This window comes from Oryx dammah, unplaced genomic scaffold, assembly GCF_014754425.2.
Source record: "Oryx dammah isolate SB20612 unplaced genomic scaffold, SCBI_Odam_1.1 HiC_scaffold_3, whole genome shotgun sequence".
In the NCBI taxonomy this organism is placed as follows: Eukaryota; Metazoa; Chordata; class Mammalia; order Artiodactyla; family Bovidae; genus Oryx; species Oryx dammah.
Window position 1 is genome coordinate 44,305,931 of NW_024070187.1, and position 22,543 is coordinate 44,328,473.

At 37.3% G+C, this 22,543-nt stretch overlaps 1 protein-coding gene across 4 annotated transcripts in view; it reads left to right on the top strand.

The window, feature by feature from the left end:
• The window catches only part of ZCCHC4 (zinc finger CCHC-type containing 4), a 59,271-nt gene that overhangs the window by 14,239 nt on the left and 22,489 nt on the right, over window positions 1-22,543 (top strand). For 2 of the 4 annotated variants that reach the window (XM_040237960.1, XM_040237963.1), the window contains exons 4-6: window positions 10,412-10,687; window positions 11,086-11,166; window positions 19,055-19,127. In XM_040237960.1, coding sequence (XP_040093894.1) covers window positions 10,412-10,687; window positions 11,086-11,166; window positions 19,055-19,127 — 430 coding nt within the window. The remainder of the gene's footprint in view (window positions 1-10,411; window positions 10,688-11,085; window positions 11,167-19,054; window positions 19,128-22,543) is intronic. The other 2 variants (XM_040237961.1, XM_040237962.1) reach the window with 2 other exon arrangements.

The window sequence follows — 22,543 nt, forward strand, 5'->3', positions numbered from 1 at the left end:
TGCTGGCAATGTGGTTTTTACCTCCTATATGGATATTTTGTATTCCTTTACCTATTTTTGAACTTGGCTCCAAGGTACAGTTAAATTACTTGTCTACTGTTTGATATTCTTGAGCTTGTTTGGCCAACAGTAGTCTGTGGGCCACATCTGGTCATGCCTCTTCGTTCCTGTTTGGTTTGTGGTTGGTTTTGTGCTCTGGCGATAGAATAGTAGTGATAGAGAATGGATGGCCATGCTCACAGTATTTGCTGTCTGATTGTTTGTAGTCCTTTGCTTTTGAAGGCGGATCTTTAAGTCTTTTGGAGGATCAGAGCAGCCTTTGGGATATGGCTGATTTCTCCCCACTCCTGGGGCCATATGTGCTGAGCACTGTACCTAATGCTTGTGGATTTAGAGGTTTTTCACTCAGTGCCCTGGGTGATTGTTCCACCTGCTCCTTTGCATTGGTCCATGCCCTCTCAGAGGGGAGTGTTTTCACGCTCCTGCTGATCAGCATGCAGCGTAGACTTGAGGGGACTCCCATCAGGCCTCATAGTGCTCTCTCAGTGCCCGCGCTCGGCCCTCTGTACCCTCTGCGTACTGTTCAGTGCTCTGTCCTGTGGGTCCAGCCCGTGACCACCATGAATCTCAACTCTACCTTATTAACTGGTCATCGTGCTGCGTCTGGAGCCTTGGTCCTGTGCAGCCAGCCCTCCACGGGCACGAAGCTGGACACCGTACCACTCGCTCATCTCTTCCCATCTCTCAGCATTCACTGTTTGGGCTGCCAGTTGTCCATTATCTTAACACTGTGGTTTCATACGTTTTATCCATTTTTTGAGGGCCAGGATGGTAAATCCTATCTCTGTCGCTCTGTCCTAGCTGGCTGTGGAAGTCTTCAACAACGAACAGTTACTAATGAAGGGTAATAGTAGTGAATTCAGTGTGTCTGTTGTTGAGGAGGGTACTGGTTCCTTCTGCTTGCATCTCATGTCTCCGGGGCCCTTTTCCCTACTGACATTCTTACTTTGAATTACTATTAAAGTTGCTTCTAATATCGTGCTCCTTTTTCTTTCCTGTAGTAGATGGAGCTATCAAAAGAACAGTTTATCATAGAAATAGGAGCATTAAAATTACCAGCATGATAAGCTTATTTCTTGCTGTAGCCATTCAAAATATCTGACACTGCCTTGAGTGCTTTGAAGTGAAACTGTGCTTAGGTACAAAAAAGTTTTAAAACCCACTTTGGTTCTGTGCCAAGTTCATAGTTTTTGCAGTGTAGTTCAGAGTTTAGTTCAACTGAAATCATATGACTCTTTTCAGACTCTAAGAATCCTTTGATGTGCTTAGATTTAGATATTTCTGACCTTCTGTGAGCCATGATGGCTCAGACAATAAAGAATCTGCCTACAGTGAAGGAGACCCAGGTTTGATCCCTGAGTCAAGAAGATCCCCTGGAAAAGGGAATGGCTACCCACTCCAGTATTCTTGCCTGGAGAATCCCATGGACAGAGGAGCCCTGGCAGACCCCAGTTCATGGTGTTGCTAAGAGTCGGACATGACCCAGCAATTAACAGACACACACATGAGCCATGATAATCTTACTTATTTTTCTTTTGTTTTCCTACTCTGATTTCTTAGTTGGTTTTTTAAAAATCAGCAGTTTTAAAAACGTACTCTGATTGTCTTCTGTCTTTAATCATCAGGAATAAAAGGAAAAAAAAAAAAACAAAATGATGACTTTGAAATCAAATATAAAGATGACTTGAAAGGGATCGAATAGGATATCTGGTATCCTATTTTTTAAGGTCTTTGATTATTGTTTTGCTATTTTTAGTTTTTTTTTTTTAGTTTCTATGGCCAGTTTTTTTTTTTTTTTTTACTTTATTTTTTATTGAAGGATAATTGCTTTACAGAATTTTGTTGTTTTCTATCGGACCTCAACATGAATCAGCCATAGGTATACATATATCCCCTCCCATTTGAGCCTCTCTCCCCTCTCCCTCCCCATCCCACCCCTCTAGATTGATACAGAGCCCTGTTTGAGTTTCCTGAGCCATGCAACAAATTCCCGTTGGCTATCTCTTTTATGTATGGTAATGTAAGTTTCCATGTTACTCTTTCCATGCATCTCACCCTCTCCCCATGTTCATAAGTCTATTCTCTATGTCTGTTTCTCCATTGTTGCCCTGTAAATAAGTTCTTCAGTACTATTCTTCTAGATTCTGTATATATGTGTTAGAATGCGATGTTTTATCTTTCTCTTTCTGACTCACTTCACTCTGTATAATAGGTTCTAGGTTCATCCACCTCATCAGAACTGACTCAAATGTGCTCCTTTTCATGGCTGAGTAATATTCCATTGTGTATATGTACCACAACTTCTTTATCCATTCATCTGTCAGTGGACATCTAGGATGCTTCCATGTTCTAGCTATTGTAAATAGTGGTGCAATGAACAATGGGATACTTGTGTTTTTTTCAGTTTTGGTTTCCTCAGGGTATATGCCTAGGAGTGGGATTGCTGGGTCATATTGTGATTTTATTCCTAGTTTTTTAAGGAATCTCCTTACTGTCTTACATAGTGGTTGTGTCAATTTATATTCCCACCGACAGTGCAAGAGCATTCCCTTTTCTCCACACCCTCTCCAGCTTTTATTGTTTATAGACTTTTTGATGATAGCCATTCTGACTGGTATGAGGTGATATCTCATTGTGGTTTTGATTTGCATTTCTGTAATAATGAGTGATGTTGAGCATCTTTTCATGTGTGTGTTAACCATCTGTATGTCTTCTTTGGAGAAATGTCTGTTTAGGTCTATTTCCCACTTTTTGATTGGGTTGTTTGTTTTTCTGTTGTTTTGAGTTATATGAGTTGCTTGTATATTTTAGAAATTAACCCTTTGTCAGTTGTTTCATTTGCTATTATTTTCTCCCATTCTGAGGGTTGTCTTTTTCCCTTGCTTATAGTTTCCTTTGCTGTGCAAAAGCTTTTAAGTTTAACCAGGTCCCACTTGTTTACTTCTGGTTTTATTTCCATTACTCTAAGAGGTGCGTCACAGAGGAACTTGCTTTGATTTGTGTCATCAAGTGTTCTGCCTGTGTTTTCCTCTAAGAATTTCTGGTCTTACATTTAGGTCTTTAATCCATTTTGAGTTTATCTTTGTGTATGGTGTTAGGAAGTGTTCTAATTTCATTCTTCTACATGTGGCTGTCCAGTTTTCCCAGAATCATTTATTGAAGAGGCTGCCTCTGCCCCATTGTGTATTCTTGCCTCCTTTGTCAAAAATAAGGTACCCATAGGTGCATGGGTTTATTTCTGGGCTTTCTATTTTTATCCATTGGTCTGTATTTCTGTTTTTGTGCCAGTACCATACTGTCTTGATGATTGTAGCTTTGTAATATAATCTGAAGTCAGAAAGATTGATTCTTCCAGCTCCATTCTTCTTTCTCAGGACTGCTTTGGCTATTTGGAGTCTTTTGTGTTTCCATATGAATTATGAAATTTTTTGTTCTAGTTCTCTGAAAAATGCCATTGGTAATTTGATAGGGATTGCATTGAATCTGTAGATTGTGTTTGGTAGTATAGTCATTTTGTAATATTAATTCTTCCTACCCAGGAACATGGAATATCTCTCCATCTGTTTATGTCATCTTTGATTTCTTTCATGAGTGTCTTATAATTTTCTGTATACAGTTCTTTTGTCTCCTTAGATAAATTTATTCCTAGATATTTAATTCCTTTTGTTGCAGTGGTGAATGGGATTGATTCCTTAATCTCTTTTTCTGATTTTTCATTGTTAGTATATAGAAATGCAAGTGATTTCTGTGTATTGATTTTTGTATCCTGTAACTTGGCTAAATTCACTGTAATTTTCTTATACTATCATTAGGGTTTTCTATGTACAGTAGCATGTCATCTGCAAACAATGAGAGCTTTGCTTCATCTTTTCCAATCTGGATTCCTTTTTTCCCTCTTCTCTGATTCCTGTAGCTAGGATTTCCAAAGGTATGTTTAATTGTGGTGAAAGTGGACACCCTTGTCTTGTTCCTGATCTTAGGGGGAATGCTTTCAGTTTTTTACCATTGAGAATAATGTTTGCTGTAGGCTTATCATATATGGCCTTTACTATGTTGAGGTAGGTTCCCCCGTGTGCATTTTTTGAAGAGTTTTAATCATAAATGGGTGCTGAATTTTGTCAAAGGCTTTTTCTGCATCTATTGACTGAGCATATGGTTTTTATCTTTCAATTTGTTAATATGGTGTATCACATTGATTGATTTGCATATATTGAAGAATCCTTGCATCCCTGGTATAAACCCAACTTGATCATGGTGTGTCAGCTTTTTGATGTGTTGCTGAATTCGGTTTGCTAAAATTTTGTTAAGGATTTTTGTATCTGTGTTTATCGGTGATATTGGCCTGTAGTTTTCATTTTTTGTGTTGTCTCTGTCTGGTTTTGGTATCAGGGTGATGGTGGCCTTACAGAATGAGTTTGGAAGTGTTCTTTCCACTGCACTGTTTTGAAAGAGTTTTAGAAGGATAGGCATTAGTTCTTCTCAAAATGTTTGATAGAGTTCTCCTGTGAAGCCATCTGGTCCTGGACTTTTGTTTTTTTGGGAGATTTTTGATCACAGCTTCAATTTCAGTGCTTGTAATTGGGTTGTTCATAATTTCTATTTTTTCCTGGTTTAGTTTTGGAAGATTGAACTTTTCTAAGAATCTGTCCATTTCTTCCAGGTTATCCATTTTATTGCCCTATAGTTGTTAATAATAGTCTCATAATCCTTTGTATTTCTGCATTGTCTGTTGTAACCTCTCCTTCTTTATTTTTAATATTGTTGATTTGATTCTTCTCTCTTTTTTTCTTGATGAGTCTATCTAAAGGCTTGTCAGTTTTGTTTATCTTATCAAAGAACCAGCTTTTAGTTTTATTAATCTTTACTATTGTTTCTTTCATTTCTTTTTATTTCTGCTCATATCTTTATGATTTCTTTCCTTCTACTAATTTTGGTGTTTTTTTTTTTTTTTGGTTCGTCTTTTTCTGGTCATTTTAGGTGTAAAGTTAGGTTGTCTATTTGATGTTTTTCTTGTTTCTTGAGTAGGATTGTATTGCTGTAAACGTCCCCCTTAGAACTGCTTTTGCTGCATCCCATAGGTTTTGAGTTGTCGTGTTTTCATTGTCATTTGTTTCTAGAAATTTTTTGATTTCCATTTTGATTTCTACAGTAACCTATTGGTTATTTAGAAACATATTGTTTTATCTCCATGTGTTTGTGTTTCTTACAGTTTTTTTCTTGTAATTGATATCTAGACTCATGGCGTTGTGGTCAGAGAAGATCCTTGATACGATTTCAAATTTCTTAAATTACTGAGGTTTGATTTGTGACTTAAGATGTGGTCTTTCCTGGAGAATGTTACATGTGCACTTGAGAAGAAGGTGTATTCTTCTGTATTTGGATGGAATGTCCTAAAAATAACAATGAGATCCATCTCATCTAATGTATCATTTAAGACTTGTGTTTCCTTATTAATTTTCTGTTTTGATGATCTGTCCATTGGTGTGAGTGGGGTGTTAAAGTTTCCTACTATTTTTTGTGTTACTGTCAGTTTCTCCTTTTATGTCTGTTAGTGTTTGTCTTATGTATTGAAGTGCTCCTATTTTGGGTGCATAGATATTTACAATTTTTATGTCTTTCTCTTGGATTGATCCCTTGATCATTATGTACTGTCCTTCCTTATCTCTTGTAATCATCTTTATAGTAACATCTATTTTGTCTGATACGAGAATTGCTACTCCAACTTTCTTTTGCTTCCCATTTGCATGGAATATATTTTCCCATCCTCTCACTTTCAGTCTCTATGTCTGAAGTGGATTTCTTGTAGATAGCATATCTTGTTGATATGGATCTTGTTTTGTATCCATTCAGTTGGTCTGTGTCTTTTGGTTGGAGCATTTAATCCATTTACATTTAAAGTAATTATTGATATATATGTTCCTATTGCCATTTTCTTAATTGTTTTGGGTTGATTTTGTAGATCTTTTTTCTCTCTTGTATTTCCTGACTATATAAGTCCCTTTAACATTTGTTGTAAAGCTGGTTTTGTGGTCCTGATTCTCTTAACTTTAGCTTGTCTGAAAAGCTTTTTATTTCTCCATCAGTTTTGAATGAGATCCTTGTTGGGTACAGTAATCTTGGTTGTAGATTTTTTTCATTTCAGTACTTTAAATATATCCTGTCATTCCCTTCTGGCCTGCAGAGTTTCTGCTGAAATATCAGCTGTTAAGGATATGGGGTTTCCCTTGTATGTTACTTGTTGTTGTTCTTTGATGCTTTTAATGTTCTTTCTTTGAACTGTGGACAGAGGTTCATGACATTGTACAGGAGACAATGGATCAAGACCATACCCAAGAAAAAGAAATGTAAAAAAGCAAAATTCCTGTCTGAGGAGGCCTTACAAATAGCTGTGAAAAGAAGAGAAGCCAAAAGCAAAGAAAAGGAAGGATATACCCATTTGAATGCAGAGTTCCACAGAATAGCAAGGAGAGATAAGAAAGCCTTCCTCAGCGATCAATGCAAAGAAATAGAGGAAAACAATAGAATGGGAAAGACTAGAGATCTTTTCAAGAAAATTAGAGATACCAAGGGAGCATTTCATGCAAAGATGGGCTCAATAAGGGACAAAAATGGTTTGGACCTAACAGAAGCAGAAGATATTAAGAAGAGGTGGCAGGAATACATAGAAGAACGGTACAAAAAAGATCTTCAGGACCCAGTTAATCATGATGGTGTGATCACTTACCTAGAAGCAGACATCCTGGAATATGAAGTCAAGTGGGCCTTAGATAGCATCACTATAAACAAAGGTAGTGGAGGAGATGGATTTCCAGTTGAGCTATTTCAAATCCTGAAAGATGATGCTGTGAAAGTGCTGCACTCAATATTCCAGCAAATTTGGAAAACTCAGCAATGGCTACAGGACTGGAAAAGGTCAGTTTTCATTCCACTCCCAAAGAAAGGCAATACCAAAGAATGCTCAAACTACAGCACAGTTGCATTCATCTCACAAGCTAGTAAAGTAATGCTCAAAATTCTCCAAGTCAGCCTTCAAAATACGTGAACCATGAACTTCCAGATGTTCAAGCTGGTTTTAGAAAAGGCAGAGGAACCAGACATCAAATTGCCAACATCCGCTGGATCATGGAAAAAGGAAGAGAGTTCCAGAAAAACATCAATTTCTGCTTTATTGACTATGCCAAAGCCTTTGACTGTGTGGATCGCAATAAACTGTAGAAAATTCTGAAAGAGATGGGAATACCAGACCACCTGACCTGCCTCTTGAGAAATCTGTATACAGGTCAGGAAGCAACAGTTAGAACTGAACATGGAAGAACAGACTGGTTCCAAATAGGGAAAAGAGTATGTCAAGGCTGTATATTGTGACCCTGCTTTTTTAACTTATATGCAGAGTGCATCATGAGAAACGCTGGGCTGGAAGAAGCACAAGTTAGAATCAAGATTGCTGGGAGAAATATTAAGAACCTCATATACACAGATAACACCACCCTTATGGCAGAAAGTGAAGAAGAACTAAAGAGCCTCTTCATGAAAATGAAAAGGAGAGCGAAAAAGTTGGCTTAAAGCTCAACATTCAGAAAACTAAGATCATGGCATCCAGTCCCATCACTTCAGGGCAAATAGATGGGGAAACAGTGACTGACTTTATTTTGGGGGGCTCCAAAATCACTGTAGATGGTGATTGCAGCCATGAAAGTAAAAGACGCTTACTCCTTGGAAGGAAAGTTATGACCAACCTAGACAGCATGTTAAAAGGCAGAGACATTACTTTGCCAACAAAGGTCCATCTAGTCAAGGCTATGGTTTTTCCAGTAGTCATGTATGGATGTGAGAGTTGGACTGTAAAGAAAGCTGAGCGCTGAAGAATTGATGCTTTTGAACTGTGGTGTTGGAGAAGACTCTTGAGAGTCCCTTGGACTGCAAGGAGATACAACCAGTCCATTCTAAAGGAGATCAGTCCTGGGTGTTCATTGGAAGGACCGATGTTGAAGCTGAAACTCCAATACTTTGGCCACCTGATGCTAGGAGCTGACTCATTGGAAAAGACCCTGATGCTGGGAAAGATTGAGGGCAGGAGGAGAAGGAGATGACAGAGGATGAGATGGTTGGATGGCATCACCGACTCAATGGACATGGGTTTGGGTAGGCTGCAGGAGTTGGTGATGGACAGGGAGGCCTGGCGTGTTTTAGTTCATGGGGTCACAAAGAGTCAAACACGACTGAGTGATTGAACTGAACTGAACTGAACTTTGTGTTTAGTCTTTGTTAGTTTGATTCATATGTGTCTTGGCGTATTTGTCCTTGGATTTATCCTTTATGGAACTCTTTGTGCCTCTTGGACTTGATTATTTCCTTTTCCATGTTGGGAAAGTTTTCAGCTATAATCTCCTTAAAATTTTCTCATACCCTTTCTTTTTCTCTGCTTTTGGGACCCTTATAATTTGAATGTTTGTTCATCTGATATTGTCCCAGAGGTTCTTGACACTCTCCTCAATTCTTTTCATTCTTTTTACTTTATTCTGCTCTTCAGAAGTTGTTTCCACTGTTTTCTCTTCCAGCTCACTGATTTGTTCTTCTGTTTCAGATATTCTGCTATTGATTACTTCTAGAGTATTTTTAATTTCAGTAATTGTGTTGTTTGTCTCTGTATGTTTATTCTTTAATTCTTCTAGGTCTTTGTTAATTGATTCTTGTATTTTCTCCACTTTGTTTTCAAGATTTTTGATCATCTTTACTATCATTATTCTGAATTCTTTTTCAGGTAGTTTGCCTCTTTCCTGTTCATTTATTTGGACTTATGTGTTTCTAGTTTGTTCCTTCATTTGTGTGGTATTTCTCTGCCTTTTCATTTTTATTATTTTTTTAACTTACTGTGTTTGAGGTCTCCTTTTCCCAGGTTTCAAGGTTGAATTCTTTTTTCCTTTTGGTTTCTGCCCTCCTAAGTTTGATCCAGTGGTTTGTGTAAGCTTTGAATAGGGTGAGGTTTGTGCTGAGTTTTTGTTTGTTTGTTTGTTTGTTTGTTTTTCCTCTGATTGGCAAGGCTGAGTGAGGTGGTAATCCTGTCTGCTGATGATTGGGTTTGTATTTTTGTTTTGTTTGTTGTTTAGATGAGGCCTCCTGCACAGGGTGATACTGGTAGTTGGATTTTGCCAGGTCTTGTATTCAAGTGGTTTCTTTTGTGTGAGTTCTCACTATTTGATAGTTCTCTGGTAGTCTAGGGTCTTGGAGTCAGTGCTCCCACTCCAAAGGCTCAGGGCTTGATCTCATGAAACAGACTGTTGTCCAGCATAAAATGCCTGTGGTACTGCACACAGTTCCTGTTCTCCGGGTTCCAGTAACTCATTTTCAGAAGATTGCTGGCACAGCATCAAAACCAAATTGCTCTGCTCAACTTTGAGTGCTCAAGAGATGAAGGATTCCTCTGAGTCCTCCAAAATGCTGGCTTGATGAGTTACTGGTTCCTGTGACTCCAGCTCCAAAACCCTGTGGAGCAGCAGAAAAGCCCCCCAAAAGGGCACTTCTGCACACGACCTGTGGAACCCCAGAGACGAGCAGGACAGAATGTTTTGTTGTTTTGCACGTGAGCTTCTCAGAACTGCCTCCATCAGTATTGCTAAGAATAGAGGAACTTTGTGGGAACATTTTTTCTTTTAAGAGGTAATTTTTCTTGCTAAGTATGCCATAAGAAATTGAAGAATGATCTTAATTTCTCATTTTAAAATGACTGTCTTACTGAGCCAGACTGGTTAACACTTCCAAGTTGGAATACATGGATTTGTCAATAAATTTAAAGGCGATAGTAGTCTCCATTACTACTAAGTTGTTTGAGTAATATATTATATTCACATTTTAAATGAATATTGATCTTCATCCAGTGGCTAAATTGGAGCATCTCAATTCTTACAAAATCGCTGATCCTTTTCTACTTTTAGGTATGCAGCCAGACATAAATTCTAGCCAACATTCCACAGTTTTTTGTACCTTTACTTCCTCATACAGCACTCTTTGGGCTTCCCAGGTGGTGCTAGTGGTTAAAGAACCAGTCTGCTAATGCAGGAGACATAAGAGACACAGGTTTGATCCCTGGGTCGGGAAGATTCCCTGGAGGAGGGCATGGCAAACCAATCCAGTATTCTTGCCTGGAGAATCCCATGGACAGAGGAGTCTGGTGGGCTACAGTCCATAGGGCTGCAAAGAGTTGGACACGACTGAAGTGACTTAGCATGCATGCTTGCACGCACAGCACTGTTTAAGGAGTAATACTTTTTGCATATTAGAAGTGGCAAAAACCAAATGCCTTTAAGGTAACCAACTTAGACTGTGTTGCTTTGTGTTTTGTCGCATCTTGAAGGTACTTGAAGTTTATCAAGTTGCCCTTGTCTCAGAGAAAGTTTTGTCAGAGCTGTCAGCAGTTGCTGTTGCCGGATGATGAGGAGAAGCATCATGAACATCAGGTAGTGGATGATGTTTCTATCACCCAGTTAAAAAGGCCCAGTAAACTCCTTTATCCACTGGAAAACAAGAAGACAAATGCCCAGTATTTGTTTGCTGACCGGAGCTGTCTGTTCTTGGTAGACCTACTCTCAAACCTTGGATTCAGAAGAGTACTGTGTGTTGGGACCCCAAGGTATGTGATAACAGTATTTTAAAGGCTTCTCCCATCACCAGCTTTCTAAACTGTAAGGAAATATAGTGAGTAGTTATTTACTGTATAGAGGGTACAACATGCAACCTCAAGTATACAATGTAGTCCTTCTCTGAAGGAGTTTGTAATTTTTATTCCATTCAAGCGAAATCTTTACAGATTTCTGATGTATGATAGAAGATTGTGGTTTGAATCTTCAGTTATTTACTATTAATTCTAGAGTTTTCTGTTTTAGATGAGATCCAGCATTTAAAAATACTTTGAAATTCAGTGTTTCATTGAAATGTTAGAAATATCAGGAGACCATTGATGGGGTTTTTTGTTTGTTACATGTGACATTAGTCATTTCTTACTAAATTTGCTTTCACTGATTGCTTTAGGTTACATGAGCTGATCAGGTTGAAAGAATCAGGTGGCAAGAAGTCTAACATTAGAAGCCTTTTATTGGATATTGATTTTCGGTAGGTTTACGAAGTATAATATTTATTCTCCTTCATTGTGTTCTGTTTCTTTTTAATGTTTTCCTTTTACTAATCCTGTTATAACCCTTTACTTAATATAGAAGTAGTAATTGTTTATAAGGTATTTCTTCAGTTAGATAGACTCAGCATGTAAAAGTGAAAGTCACTCAGTTGTGGCCAACTCTTTGCGACCCCATGGACTGTACAGTCTGTGGAATTCTCCAGGCCAGAATACTGGAGTGGGTAGCCTTTCCCTTCTCTAGGGGTTCTTCTCAACCCAGGGATTGACCCCAGTTTCCTGCATTGCAGGCGGATTCTTTACCAGCTGACAGGGAGGCAGTAGGCTTTTTGCTAGTATGCTTCCTAATTTTTTTCTGTGAAGGTATCTAGTTGTCTTTGGCTTATAATTTAGACATACATTTCTGTTGAGTGAAATTTCTTCTTATATACTTACTTTTCAAGGGTAATTCTGAATTTCCTCTGGGATTTTGTTTTATTGTAATGTCTTAAATGGGATAAGATGTGTATTTTAATGTTTTTAATGAAGGGTGTGCATACTATCTTTCACTGGATGAAGCCTGAAGTGAAGGGAGTGCTAACTAGGAAACAGGTCCTGAGGCAGAGGCTAATTAGTAAGCAAACAGATAAGCTTTGTGGGAGAGAATCAGAATTAAACAGCACCTGATATGTTGGAACAAACAGATGAGACAGTGGACCATGTTTTGAGTCTTCCCTCTGGTTGTAATTGAGAAGATACAAATTTTTTATTTACAGCACAGGACGGCAGATGTGTCCATCCACAGACTCTAATTCTGTAAACTTGAAGTACTCTTCCTATCTTCTGTAATTGTTTGAATTCTAGGAGTTCATGGTAAGTCTATGAGACACCATGTCCTTAGTATATTTTTCTTGTTCTTGAGTGTATTGAAGGAATCAGTCTTTGAGTTGTTGTTTTTTTTTTAATCTGATAGGACCTATTTAGCCAATATTCCAGTAGTTGTTGTGTTCTCTCCAGTATTACTCAGATTCTCTGTGAAATTACATATGCTTTTTCTCCCTAAAAACAAGGCAGACAGAATTTTAAAAGTATAGAAGTCACAATAAAAAGTACAGCTTTCATCATTTATTTTTCTTTAGATTTCCAAGTTAGCTTTGGGTTACCTACTGTAAGCATGTGGGTGTCTCAGAAATAACCCACATTTTCTGCAACTCTCATTCCTTATTAACAAGACGAGCACACTCTTTACAAATACCTATTTAATGTTAGTAATCTTCAGGAAAAAGAAATTCCATGAGTGACAGACGTCTTCTTAAAGATAAACTCAATTTCTTTTTTTAAACTGAGATATAACTCATTTAAAACAGACCATTTTTAACTGTGTATTTCAGCAGTTTTTAGTATATTCACTGTTTTACATCTGCAATCTATCACCCATAATTCCAGGACATTTTAAATCACACTAAAGAGAGACTCCTTACTTCTCCTGATATGCTCCTTACTCCTCCTGATAAGCGTCAATCTTTCTTTCATCCAGATTTGTCTCTTCAGGATATTTTATATAAATGGAATCATACAATATATGCCCTTTGTGTCTGACCTTTTTCACTTAGCATAATGTTGTCAAGATTCCTCCATGTCATAGCATCTAAGTGTACTTCCTTTTATGACTGTGTACTATTCCATTGAGTGAATATATCAATTTCTTTTTTAACTACCTTGTTTATTTCCTAAAGTATTATTAAATGATTATAAAGGTATTATTTTAAAGGTAGAAATTTAACTTTTAAGTTCTCATAATAACATGAAATATTAACTATAACTGATATTTAGTAAATGCTTGTCACATGTCAAACCCTATTCTAAATTCTTTGGTCCCCACAATAGCCCTCTAGGATAGATGCTATTAACATTCTCCTTTCCTCAGAATAGAAAACCTGAGGTGCTAAGAAATTAAATAACTTGACCAAAGTCACAGTCACAATTGTCCTATGGTAATTCTGTTTAACTTCTTGAAGGACTCCCAAACTGTTTTCCAAGGTGACTGCACAGTTTTTCTTTCCCAACAGCCATATATGAGAGTTCCAATTTCTTCGCATGTGCATGAACACTTGTTACTGTCTGTCTTTTTGAAATAGTGTCTCATTGTGGTAATGATGTTGAGCATCTTTTCATGAACTTATGGCCAGTTGTTTATCGTTTTGGAGAAATGTCTATTCAGTCATTTGCTCAATTTTTAAAATTGATTATTTGTCTTATTGTTGAATTGAAAGAGTACTTAATGTATTCTGGGTATTAGACTCCTATCAGATATATAATTCATAAATATTTTTTTCTCATTCTGTGAGTTGTCTTTTCACTTTTATGTAGTCAAAGTTATTCTCTTTTCTTTGGTTGCTTATGTTTTAGGTGTCACACCAAGAAACTATTACCTAGTCTAAAAGCATGAATATTTACATTTGTTTTCTTCTAAGAGTTTTTAATTTTTAGTTCTTACATTTAGTTAATTTTGAGTTAATTTTTTTAGTATGATGTGAGGTAGGGGTCCAGTCTCATTCTTTACATGTGGATATCCAGTTGCCTTGGCACCGTTGTTTAAATGATTATTCTTTTCCCACGGAATGCTCTTGGAACCTTATTGAAAACCACGTGATGATATATCTGTGGATTTATCTGTAGACCTTAAATTTTGTTCCATTTATTTGTGTCTATCCTTAGGCCAGGCCCATGCAATCTCAATTGTTGTTTTGTAGTGATTTTTGAAATTGGGAAGTGTGTATCTTTCAACTTAATTCTTTTTTGAGATTATTTTGGCTATTGTGGGTTTATTGCATTTCTGTATGAATTTTAGAATTACCTAATCAGTTTTCATAAAAAGCTAGCTGAGCTTTTTGTAGGAGTCACATTGAATTTGTAGATCAATTTGAGGGGTTGTTGTTTAGTTACTAAGTTGTATCCAACTCTTTTGTGACCCCACGCACTATAGTCCACTGGGTTTCTCTGTCCATGGGATTTCCCAGGCAAAAACACTGGAGTGGGTTGCTGTGTCTTTCCCCAGGGGATCTTCTTGACCCAGAGGTCAAATCCACGTCTTTCCATCTTAAGTGTTCTGTTTCATGAATATGAGCTATCTTTCCATTTATTTAGCTCTTCTTTAATTTCTTTAAACTATATTTTATAGCTTTCAGTGTGCAAGACTTGCACTTCTTCTGTTTAATTTTTTCCTAAACACTTCATTCTTTCTGTTGTTTTTAAATTAAATTTTTAAAAAATTTTATTTTGTGTTGTTCATTGCTCATGCCCTGATTTACTTGCTTTTTTTTTAAGTTGCAATAAAATATACATAGTATAACATTTACTATGTTAGCAGGTTTTTTAAGTATACCATTCAGTAGTGTGAAGTAAGTGAAGTATATTCACATCAGTGTGCACTGTTCTCCAAAACTCTTTTTTGCATCTTATCTGATTTACTAGTATTATTTTTTTAAGTTAATCACTGTCACATTAATTTTTTAAAATTGCTTAAAAAGAAATTCTAAGTCTTATTACTGGTTTACTTTTAACTTGAAAGATTTATATTGTGCTTTGACTCTTTTGCCTTAAATGCCATACCTTGCAGTCTCACCTTTCTTGAGCCTATAGTTAAATCCCCTGGTCTAAGTAGGGAGTAGGTGATGTAGATAAAGGTTGTTTTATAACCTATGGAACACACAGATGCTTTTTTTCTTTCTGTGTCGGCAAACCTCTGTGTGTGTTGCAAACAAAAGCTGAAGGTATTGAACTGTGGTCTCCTGGCTTAGCTTCTTTGATAGCTACTCTATTTTTGAGTCAGTTCCGTAAAAGGTCAACATTGAGTGCTAAGAGAGAGCTGGTTTAATTGAAATATGTTACTAGTCAGAATGAACTCTGCCTGTTGCCTGTATTTACATTATGATGGAGTGTGGGGTTGGTTCACATTTTTCAGAGACCACAATTAAATCAGGGAAACATTCCTGTGTAGTATAGTGTGGCAGTAGATAGTTCCTTTGGCACTTTGAATTTGGCTTGTTGTTGCCCTACAGAAGGTCTTTGCAGAGCTGCAGAGAACCACCTCAACTCTAGGGATCTGTGTATACGTGCTGTAAATGTTCTTTCCTTTCCGTCCCTCCCTCCTTCCATTTATTTTTGCCTGCACTGGGTCTCTGGGTATGGGCTTTCTCTAGTTGCAGCAAATGGGCATCTTATTGCAGTGGCTTTTCTTGTTGCAGAGCACAGGCTCTAGAGTGCAGGCTGAGATGTTGTGGCTTGCAGTCTTAGTTGCCTTGTAGCATGTCAAATCTTCCTGGACCATGGATAGAATCCATGTCCCCTGCATTGGCAGGTGAATTCTCAACCACTGGACCACCAGGGAAGTCCTAAATGCCCTTTTCTGAACATCTAAGATATGAACTTCATAAAGAGATGGAAATACCAGATCACCTTCCGTGTCTCTTGAGAAATTTCTATGCAGGTCAAGAAGCAACTGTTAGAACCGGACATAGAACAGTGGACTGGTTCAAAATTGGGAAAGACGTATGTCAAGGCTGTATACTGTCACCTTGGTTATGTAACTTATATGCAGAATACATCATGTGAAATGCCAGACTGGATGAATCACAAGCTAGAATCAAGATTGCCAGGAGAAATATCAACAACCTTAGATGTGCAGTTGATACCACTCTATAATGGCAGAAAGCGAAGAGGAACTAAAGAGCCCCTTGATGAAGGTGAAAGTGGAGAATGAAAAAGCTGGCTTAAAACTCAGCATTCACAAAAAGAAGATCATGAAATATAGTCCCATCACTTCACAGCAAATAGATGGGGTGGGGGGGCGGGGGGAGTGAAAACAGTGACAGATTTTATTTTCTTGGCCTCCAAAATCACTACAAACAGTGACTACATGAAATTAAAGATACTTTCTCCTTGGAAAAAAAGCTATGACAAATCTAGACAGTGTTTTAAAAAGCAGAGACATCAGTTTGCTGAAAAAGGTACATATAATCAAAGCTATGGTTTTTCCAATAGTCATGTATGTATGAAAGTTGGACCATAAAAAAGGCTGAGTGCCACAGAACTGATTCTTTTGAATTGTGGTGCTGGAGAAGACTCTTGAGAGTCCCTTCTTGGACAGCAGGGAGATCAAACCAGTCAATCCTGAATATTCATTGGAAGGACTGATGCTGATGCTGAAGCTGAAGTTTCAGTACTTTGGCCACCAGATGCAAAGAGCTGTCTCACTGGAAAAGACTGTGATGCTGGGAAAGATTGAAGGCAGGAGAAGAAAGGGGTGACAGTGGATGAAATGGTTGGATGGACAGGAGTTTGAGCAAGTCCAGGAGGTGGTGAAGGACAGCGAAGCCTGGCATGCTGCAGTCCGTGGAGTCGCAAAGAATCAGATGTGACTTAGCAAGTGAGCAACAAGAAAAAGATATGAAGTTAACATTTGCTAAGATGGATTTCTCTATGTTCCAATTTTAGCCTGAAAGATGTGAAATTCTGTTTGGCAAACTACATCCAAATAAAGTTATATCAAAAAGCTGAATTTCTTAGGTTCATTTCGTGAACTAATTTTATTCAGCTCTTGATTACATTTCCTGTGTGTAGAACATGTTTCATACTTGGTAACTGGCTCTCATTTAAAGAGAATGAATGGCCAAATTAAATGGATGTCCTTTTGAGCAGTTTTCAAGTGTATGCATTTCTGATTGGTTTTGTTTGCCTTATTCAATGGAGAGAATAATTCTTTGTGGCCAATTTCATTTTAAGAGGGTAATGTTGAGTGATTTTTCGTAATTTAAAATATGAATAATTACGCTCCCTTATTTGTGTTTGATGGAAGCTTAGAGCTGAAACCTTGGCTTTTTTCTCTCTCTGGCTCTGCCCACTGCTACTGAGAACATTTTGGACAAGTGTGCTGTGCTGAATTTTATGTAAATAACATTTTCTTTCTTAATTAAAAAAAAATACCTATTGCGTTGTGAAGCAGTGAAAAAAGTAGAGGGCGGTAGAAATAAATACATTTAAAAAGGGATTGTATTTTTCGCTTGCTCACACGAAGCAGTGCAAGGGAGAACACCTCAATGATGGTTGATCTACAGCTGTACTAGTCTTAATATATATGTAAATTAAATAATTGATATGGATATATTATCAGCTATTTGGGATTTGGTTAAAGAGGAAGACATTTGTTAAATAATGGTAATTGACATTGTCACACAGTTTTTGGAGTGTTCCTTAGGTTACAGTGTATCGTTTAAATATTTTCTGTTATTTAAGCCTTCTGTTTATTTCTTCAGTTTAAATTTATGTCAGCAGATGTACTAACAGTAATGATATTAAGGGATATTGTATTAAGAATGGTGAACAGATGTTCTTCTGTCTCCACAGAATAAGAGGAAATGGGTTTAGATTACAGGAGGAGAAATTTTGGTTGGACATAAACCTAATTCCTTAGTATTAGAGACATTGAGACATAAATCTTTATAGCTGGTATTTATTAAAATAATGATACCTGAAGTCTCAGTATATGCTTTATAGTTGGCATTGTATTAAGCACTTTACATAATTATCTTATGTATTCTTACCTAGTCCTATGGGGTAGAAATCATTTTCCCATTTTGCAGATGAAGAAACTGGGGCTCAGATAGGTAAAATAACTTACTAAAGTTATACAGCTGGTAACTGAGAGACTTAAGAGTTTGAAACCATGCCCCCTGACTCTCGAGCTGTACTCTTAGTCACGGTGTAATAGAAAGAGGATAAACTAGGCTTTTCCATTGTATTAAATACTCAACATGGTTGGTGATCGTGCAGATGGTATTAAATAACTGTGAGTAGACGTAGAAGCAAAGAAGTGCCTCTATCATGATTTGGTTAAAGAAGTTGTATAAGTCAGTATGTGTCCATGATTTTTTTCAGTCTTTTCCCTAGCTTATGTGTTTTGTAGAAGGATGGTGTGGTCCTGTGTGAACTGTTTTTGACAAAACTATGGAAGTTCAGAATCCTATTGAAAGAGGTTTCTATATTTCACAAAGAAAACCCTCAGAAGTCAGCAAGAAAGACATTAAGACCCATAGACATAAATAAGGAAAACAGAGATAGTCAGTACAAATAAAATTAAGGAAGAAAGAAGTTTCAGTTTTGTCAGAAATCAAGTAAATGCAAGTTTAAGCCATAAATGTGGTATAAATCAAAATTTGCCTAGTAAATTAGTAGAAATTATAATGTGTTAATACCCAAAGCTGGTGTTCCCATTCATTAGTGATTGCATTTTAAAGTAGTATGTTAGAAGAATAAAATGATTCAATCAGTAAATAAATATCCTCTTTCCTGGCACTAATTTAGTAAATATGAAATGCACATAAATTCTTTTTCTTGTGTATTAAGAAGCATATTTTATTAAGCTAATTTGCAATAGACAAAAAAAAAACTCTGTATTAAATACCTTTTTTGTTAGCCACAGAAGAAAATAACAGCTATTGAGCAGAAATGTTGATTCAGTATTTTCCTTAACGTTATTAGGTATGAGAGACATTTTAACTGCCGAACCAACTCAAGCTTAAAACGCATAATAATCTATCAGGAACAGAATTATTTATTTATAATCTTCTGGTCCATAGGCATATGTGTTTTTTTGTATATGAGTTTTCTCACTGACTTATTAAAACTTGGGACCATAATCTAAGTTTGTTATTCATCCACTATTGTTAGCTTCTTGAGGTTTGGGGAAAGTATTCTTTATTTCAGAAACCTGAAGGATGATGAAATTGATTTTATTTAAGGTGTGATTTCATAATTTTAAAATTTAGTTTACATTTATTTACTTTATAGCTGTGACCAGACAAGTAACTACAGTAATAAATTATTTTACAGGTATTCACAGTTTTATATGGAAGATAGTTTTTGCCATTATAATATGTTTAACCATCACTTCTTTGATGGAAAGGTAAGAGTTATGACCATTATCTCTTTCTTCTTTTCTTGTATTTCCTTCATTATTTTTCTACAGTCCGTCAAGAGCAAATGGTGGCTGTTCTTCCATTTATTGATATTTACTTTTGTTTGTTCACTGAGTGTTATTGAGCATCTAGGGGTGATCATGTTATTCACCTTTCATTCTTTTCACTGCTTCTTGGGTAAAGACCTACTTTCTCAGCAAGACCCATGTAGCTTTGTGTGATTTGACCCTGCCGCCCTCCAGCCTGTCTTCTTTCCGTTCCTGCTTTGCTGTTTGTATTCAGGGCATATGACATTCGTCTCAGGCTGGCCTTTCCATCACAGGGGCTTTTGCCATGCTGTTCCCTCCTTCTTTCACTCCCTCTTTGCCCTGTTAATTTCACCTCATCCTTCAGAACCCTGTTCCAAGTTCCTTTCTCCAGCTTCCCCTACCCTCAGACAAGGTCAGGTTCTCCTTTGTAGATTTACAATACTGTAATTAAATAATTCTGTGGTTAGTTGTTTGATGTCTTCCTCTCTGATAAATTTCATGTCCTAGTTAAGGGGATTTATGGTTTTATTAAGCTAATCCTTAAAAAATAGACAGTGTCAAGAGTTAACCCCAGTCTATGAACTCTAGGTGATAATGATGTGTCAGTTTAGATTCATCTCTTTTAACAGATGTCCCACTCTGGTGGGGGATATTGGTAATGGGGGAGGGGTAGGAGCAGGGGGTATGTAGGATATCTTTGAACCTTTCTCTCAGTTTCACTGTAAACTTAAAACTGCTCTTAAAAATTAGCCTTAAAAAAAGGAGAGTGGCTTAAAAAAAAAAAAACACCTTTCAGTATGATGTTAATAATGTCCTTGTGAATAAACAACATAGCAAGAACTGATATTTCTACTCTTGTTTTGAACTCTTTGTTAATCCCATTACAAAATAAAATCTGTAACCAACCAAGTAATCATACCTGACAGAAGGCTGGCCTAAAATATTTGAAATTATCAAGACTACCTGAAGCATATCCACACATGTGCTGGGCTGTGCTGTGCTTAGTTGCTCAGTCGTGCCCAACTCTTTGTGACCCCATGGCTTGTAGCCCTCCAGGCTCCTCAGTCCATGGGGATTCTCCAGGCAAGAATACTGGAGTGGGTGTCATGCCCTTCTGCAGAGGATCTTCCCAATCCAGGGATCAAACCCAGGTCTCCCACATTGTAGGCTGATTCTTTACTGTCTGAGCCACCAGGGAAGCCCAAGAATACTGGCTGGAGTGGGTATCCTATCCCTTCTCTGAGGGATCTTCCCAACCCAGGATTGAACTGGACGTCTCCTGCATTGTGTATTCTTTACCAGCTGAGCTATAAGAGTAGCCCATGTCCGTACATATATGCATATATATATATATTTTTTTTTAATGGTGAACTATGCTTAAGTATATATTGTGCTTTAAGATATTAACTGACAGACTGAAAATCAAGGAGACCAAAAGACCTGTGCATTTAGGAAATGAAAGTAGATTGTAAATTGTTGGTTGGGATTGAAAAGTGAGTCTCCTGATTTAGTAGGTATAGCCAATGAAGTACTCCTTCCATCAGAATCAATTTAGCATTGGGATACACATTCTTCAGCAGTGACAGCTATGAAAACCAAGTATTGAAGTAAATAGCAGTTACAATTAGATGTATTTCACTGTTTCCTGAAGGGCTTATGTGGTTGATAATCACTAGAATTTGAGGACTGATTAGATGAGCTTTAAGGAAAACAAGAAATTGAAAAATCACTTGACGGTAGATGAAGAGGGGCTTTTCACCTCAGACAGTGACAGTAGGAAAAGGAGAGGAATGCAGTGGATTCTGAAGACATTTTACTGATGGAAACCAGCAGTCTTGATGTAATTACTATGTGTACACATGTCAATTATACCTCATTTGAAAAAAAAAGATGACTTGGTGATACCTGTGCTTGGGAAGAGATCAAAGACCCCATGGGGCCATGACCTGGGTTCATCTTTCATTCTTCAGAACACAGAGTGGGGAAGTTAGTGAGTGACATTTGGAAATGTTGAGTTTTGGGGGCTGGCAGAACACTGACATGCAGGTGTCCAGGGTGGCCTCTTGGGATTGTGGGGCCTTGAGCTCAGGGATGCTGTCAGTGCTAGTGACGCAGATGAGGGAGCGACTGAGCTTCTGGTACTGCTTGATGCTTCAGTAGTGGGTCAGGTATTCATGTATTTGTTCTTAATACTAGACCATGACTTTGCTTTTTACTTTGAACCATAAAGACAAGTAAAATTACATTTAAATACCTAACAGTTGGCCAGCAGTTTTGTATATTTCAAGAAAATAACATAATTAGCATTTCTCTAGGAAATTCTATGTAAGTTTTATTGAGAGTTTATAGATATACCTTGCAAGTTTCTAGAATAACCATTGGAATAAGCTGTAAAGACTGAGCTCCATGTTTTCTTTCCTAGACGAAAACAGTCATCCAACTCAGGCTCTCCTTTCTCTGTGTTTTAGGAGCAGCCTCTAAATAGCACTGCAGCTGTAGAGAATGATCTGTAGAAAACTACTATTCAATTATTTTATTGTCTGCCCCTTTTCTACCTACTTGGAGTCAAGGTTTTCAGTAGGGATTACCATCTAATAATCGATGACTAAAGTATTTAAGTGTCTGCAAGGTGCCTATCTGTGAAGGCATATAAGCCTTTGAGGCACCAAATGGCTTTGAGGATCTAAGCCTCTGCCACTGCACAGAAGCTCTCCACAGTTGACTGGATTAAAAAGCAGAAGTTTCCTGTACAAGATTTTTTTCATAGCAAATAATATAGTCTCTCAAAAAATAAAAAATGTCATACACCTTAATGGTTAAGGTGGTTAAAGTGTGTACAGAGGGTGCCTATTTAAAATGCCAGCCACTGAGATAAGAGTTAAGTTATTGTCAGCTTTGGTGGCATATGCGAGTGTCTTATTTCCTGCCTTGTTTCCTAAGGTGATCAACCTTAGGACCCTCAGCCCCTCAGAACAGTACACCCCACCATTGATTCTTACCTGGAAAGATACTCTTTAATGTTTTTTAAAAATTTGGTTAAATGTTCAGGCTTTGTTTCCTTTTTTTTTTTTTTCCTACTTGTAACTCTTAGGGATTTGAAGGTTTTTCAGTAACATCATCTGCAATTTTAGTCCTTGATCGTGTAGGCAGGTTAAGGAAGTGCCAGGCAGCACCTGAAAAATGATTAACCTTCTTGACACCATCCTTTGCTGTAGTACTTCCAGGAGAAAGTTAATACTTTCTTAGAGAAAAGGGATTGGGGTATTGTGATTTTTCCTTTCTTCAATTGGGTCTTCTAAGTTGATTTAATAGTAGAACAATATATATTTTATTATAACGTACATATAGGTTTATTAAAGTTTAAATGCCATTAA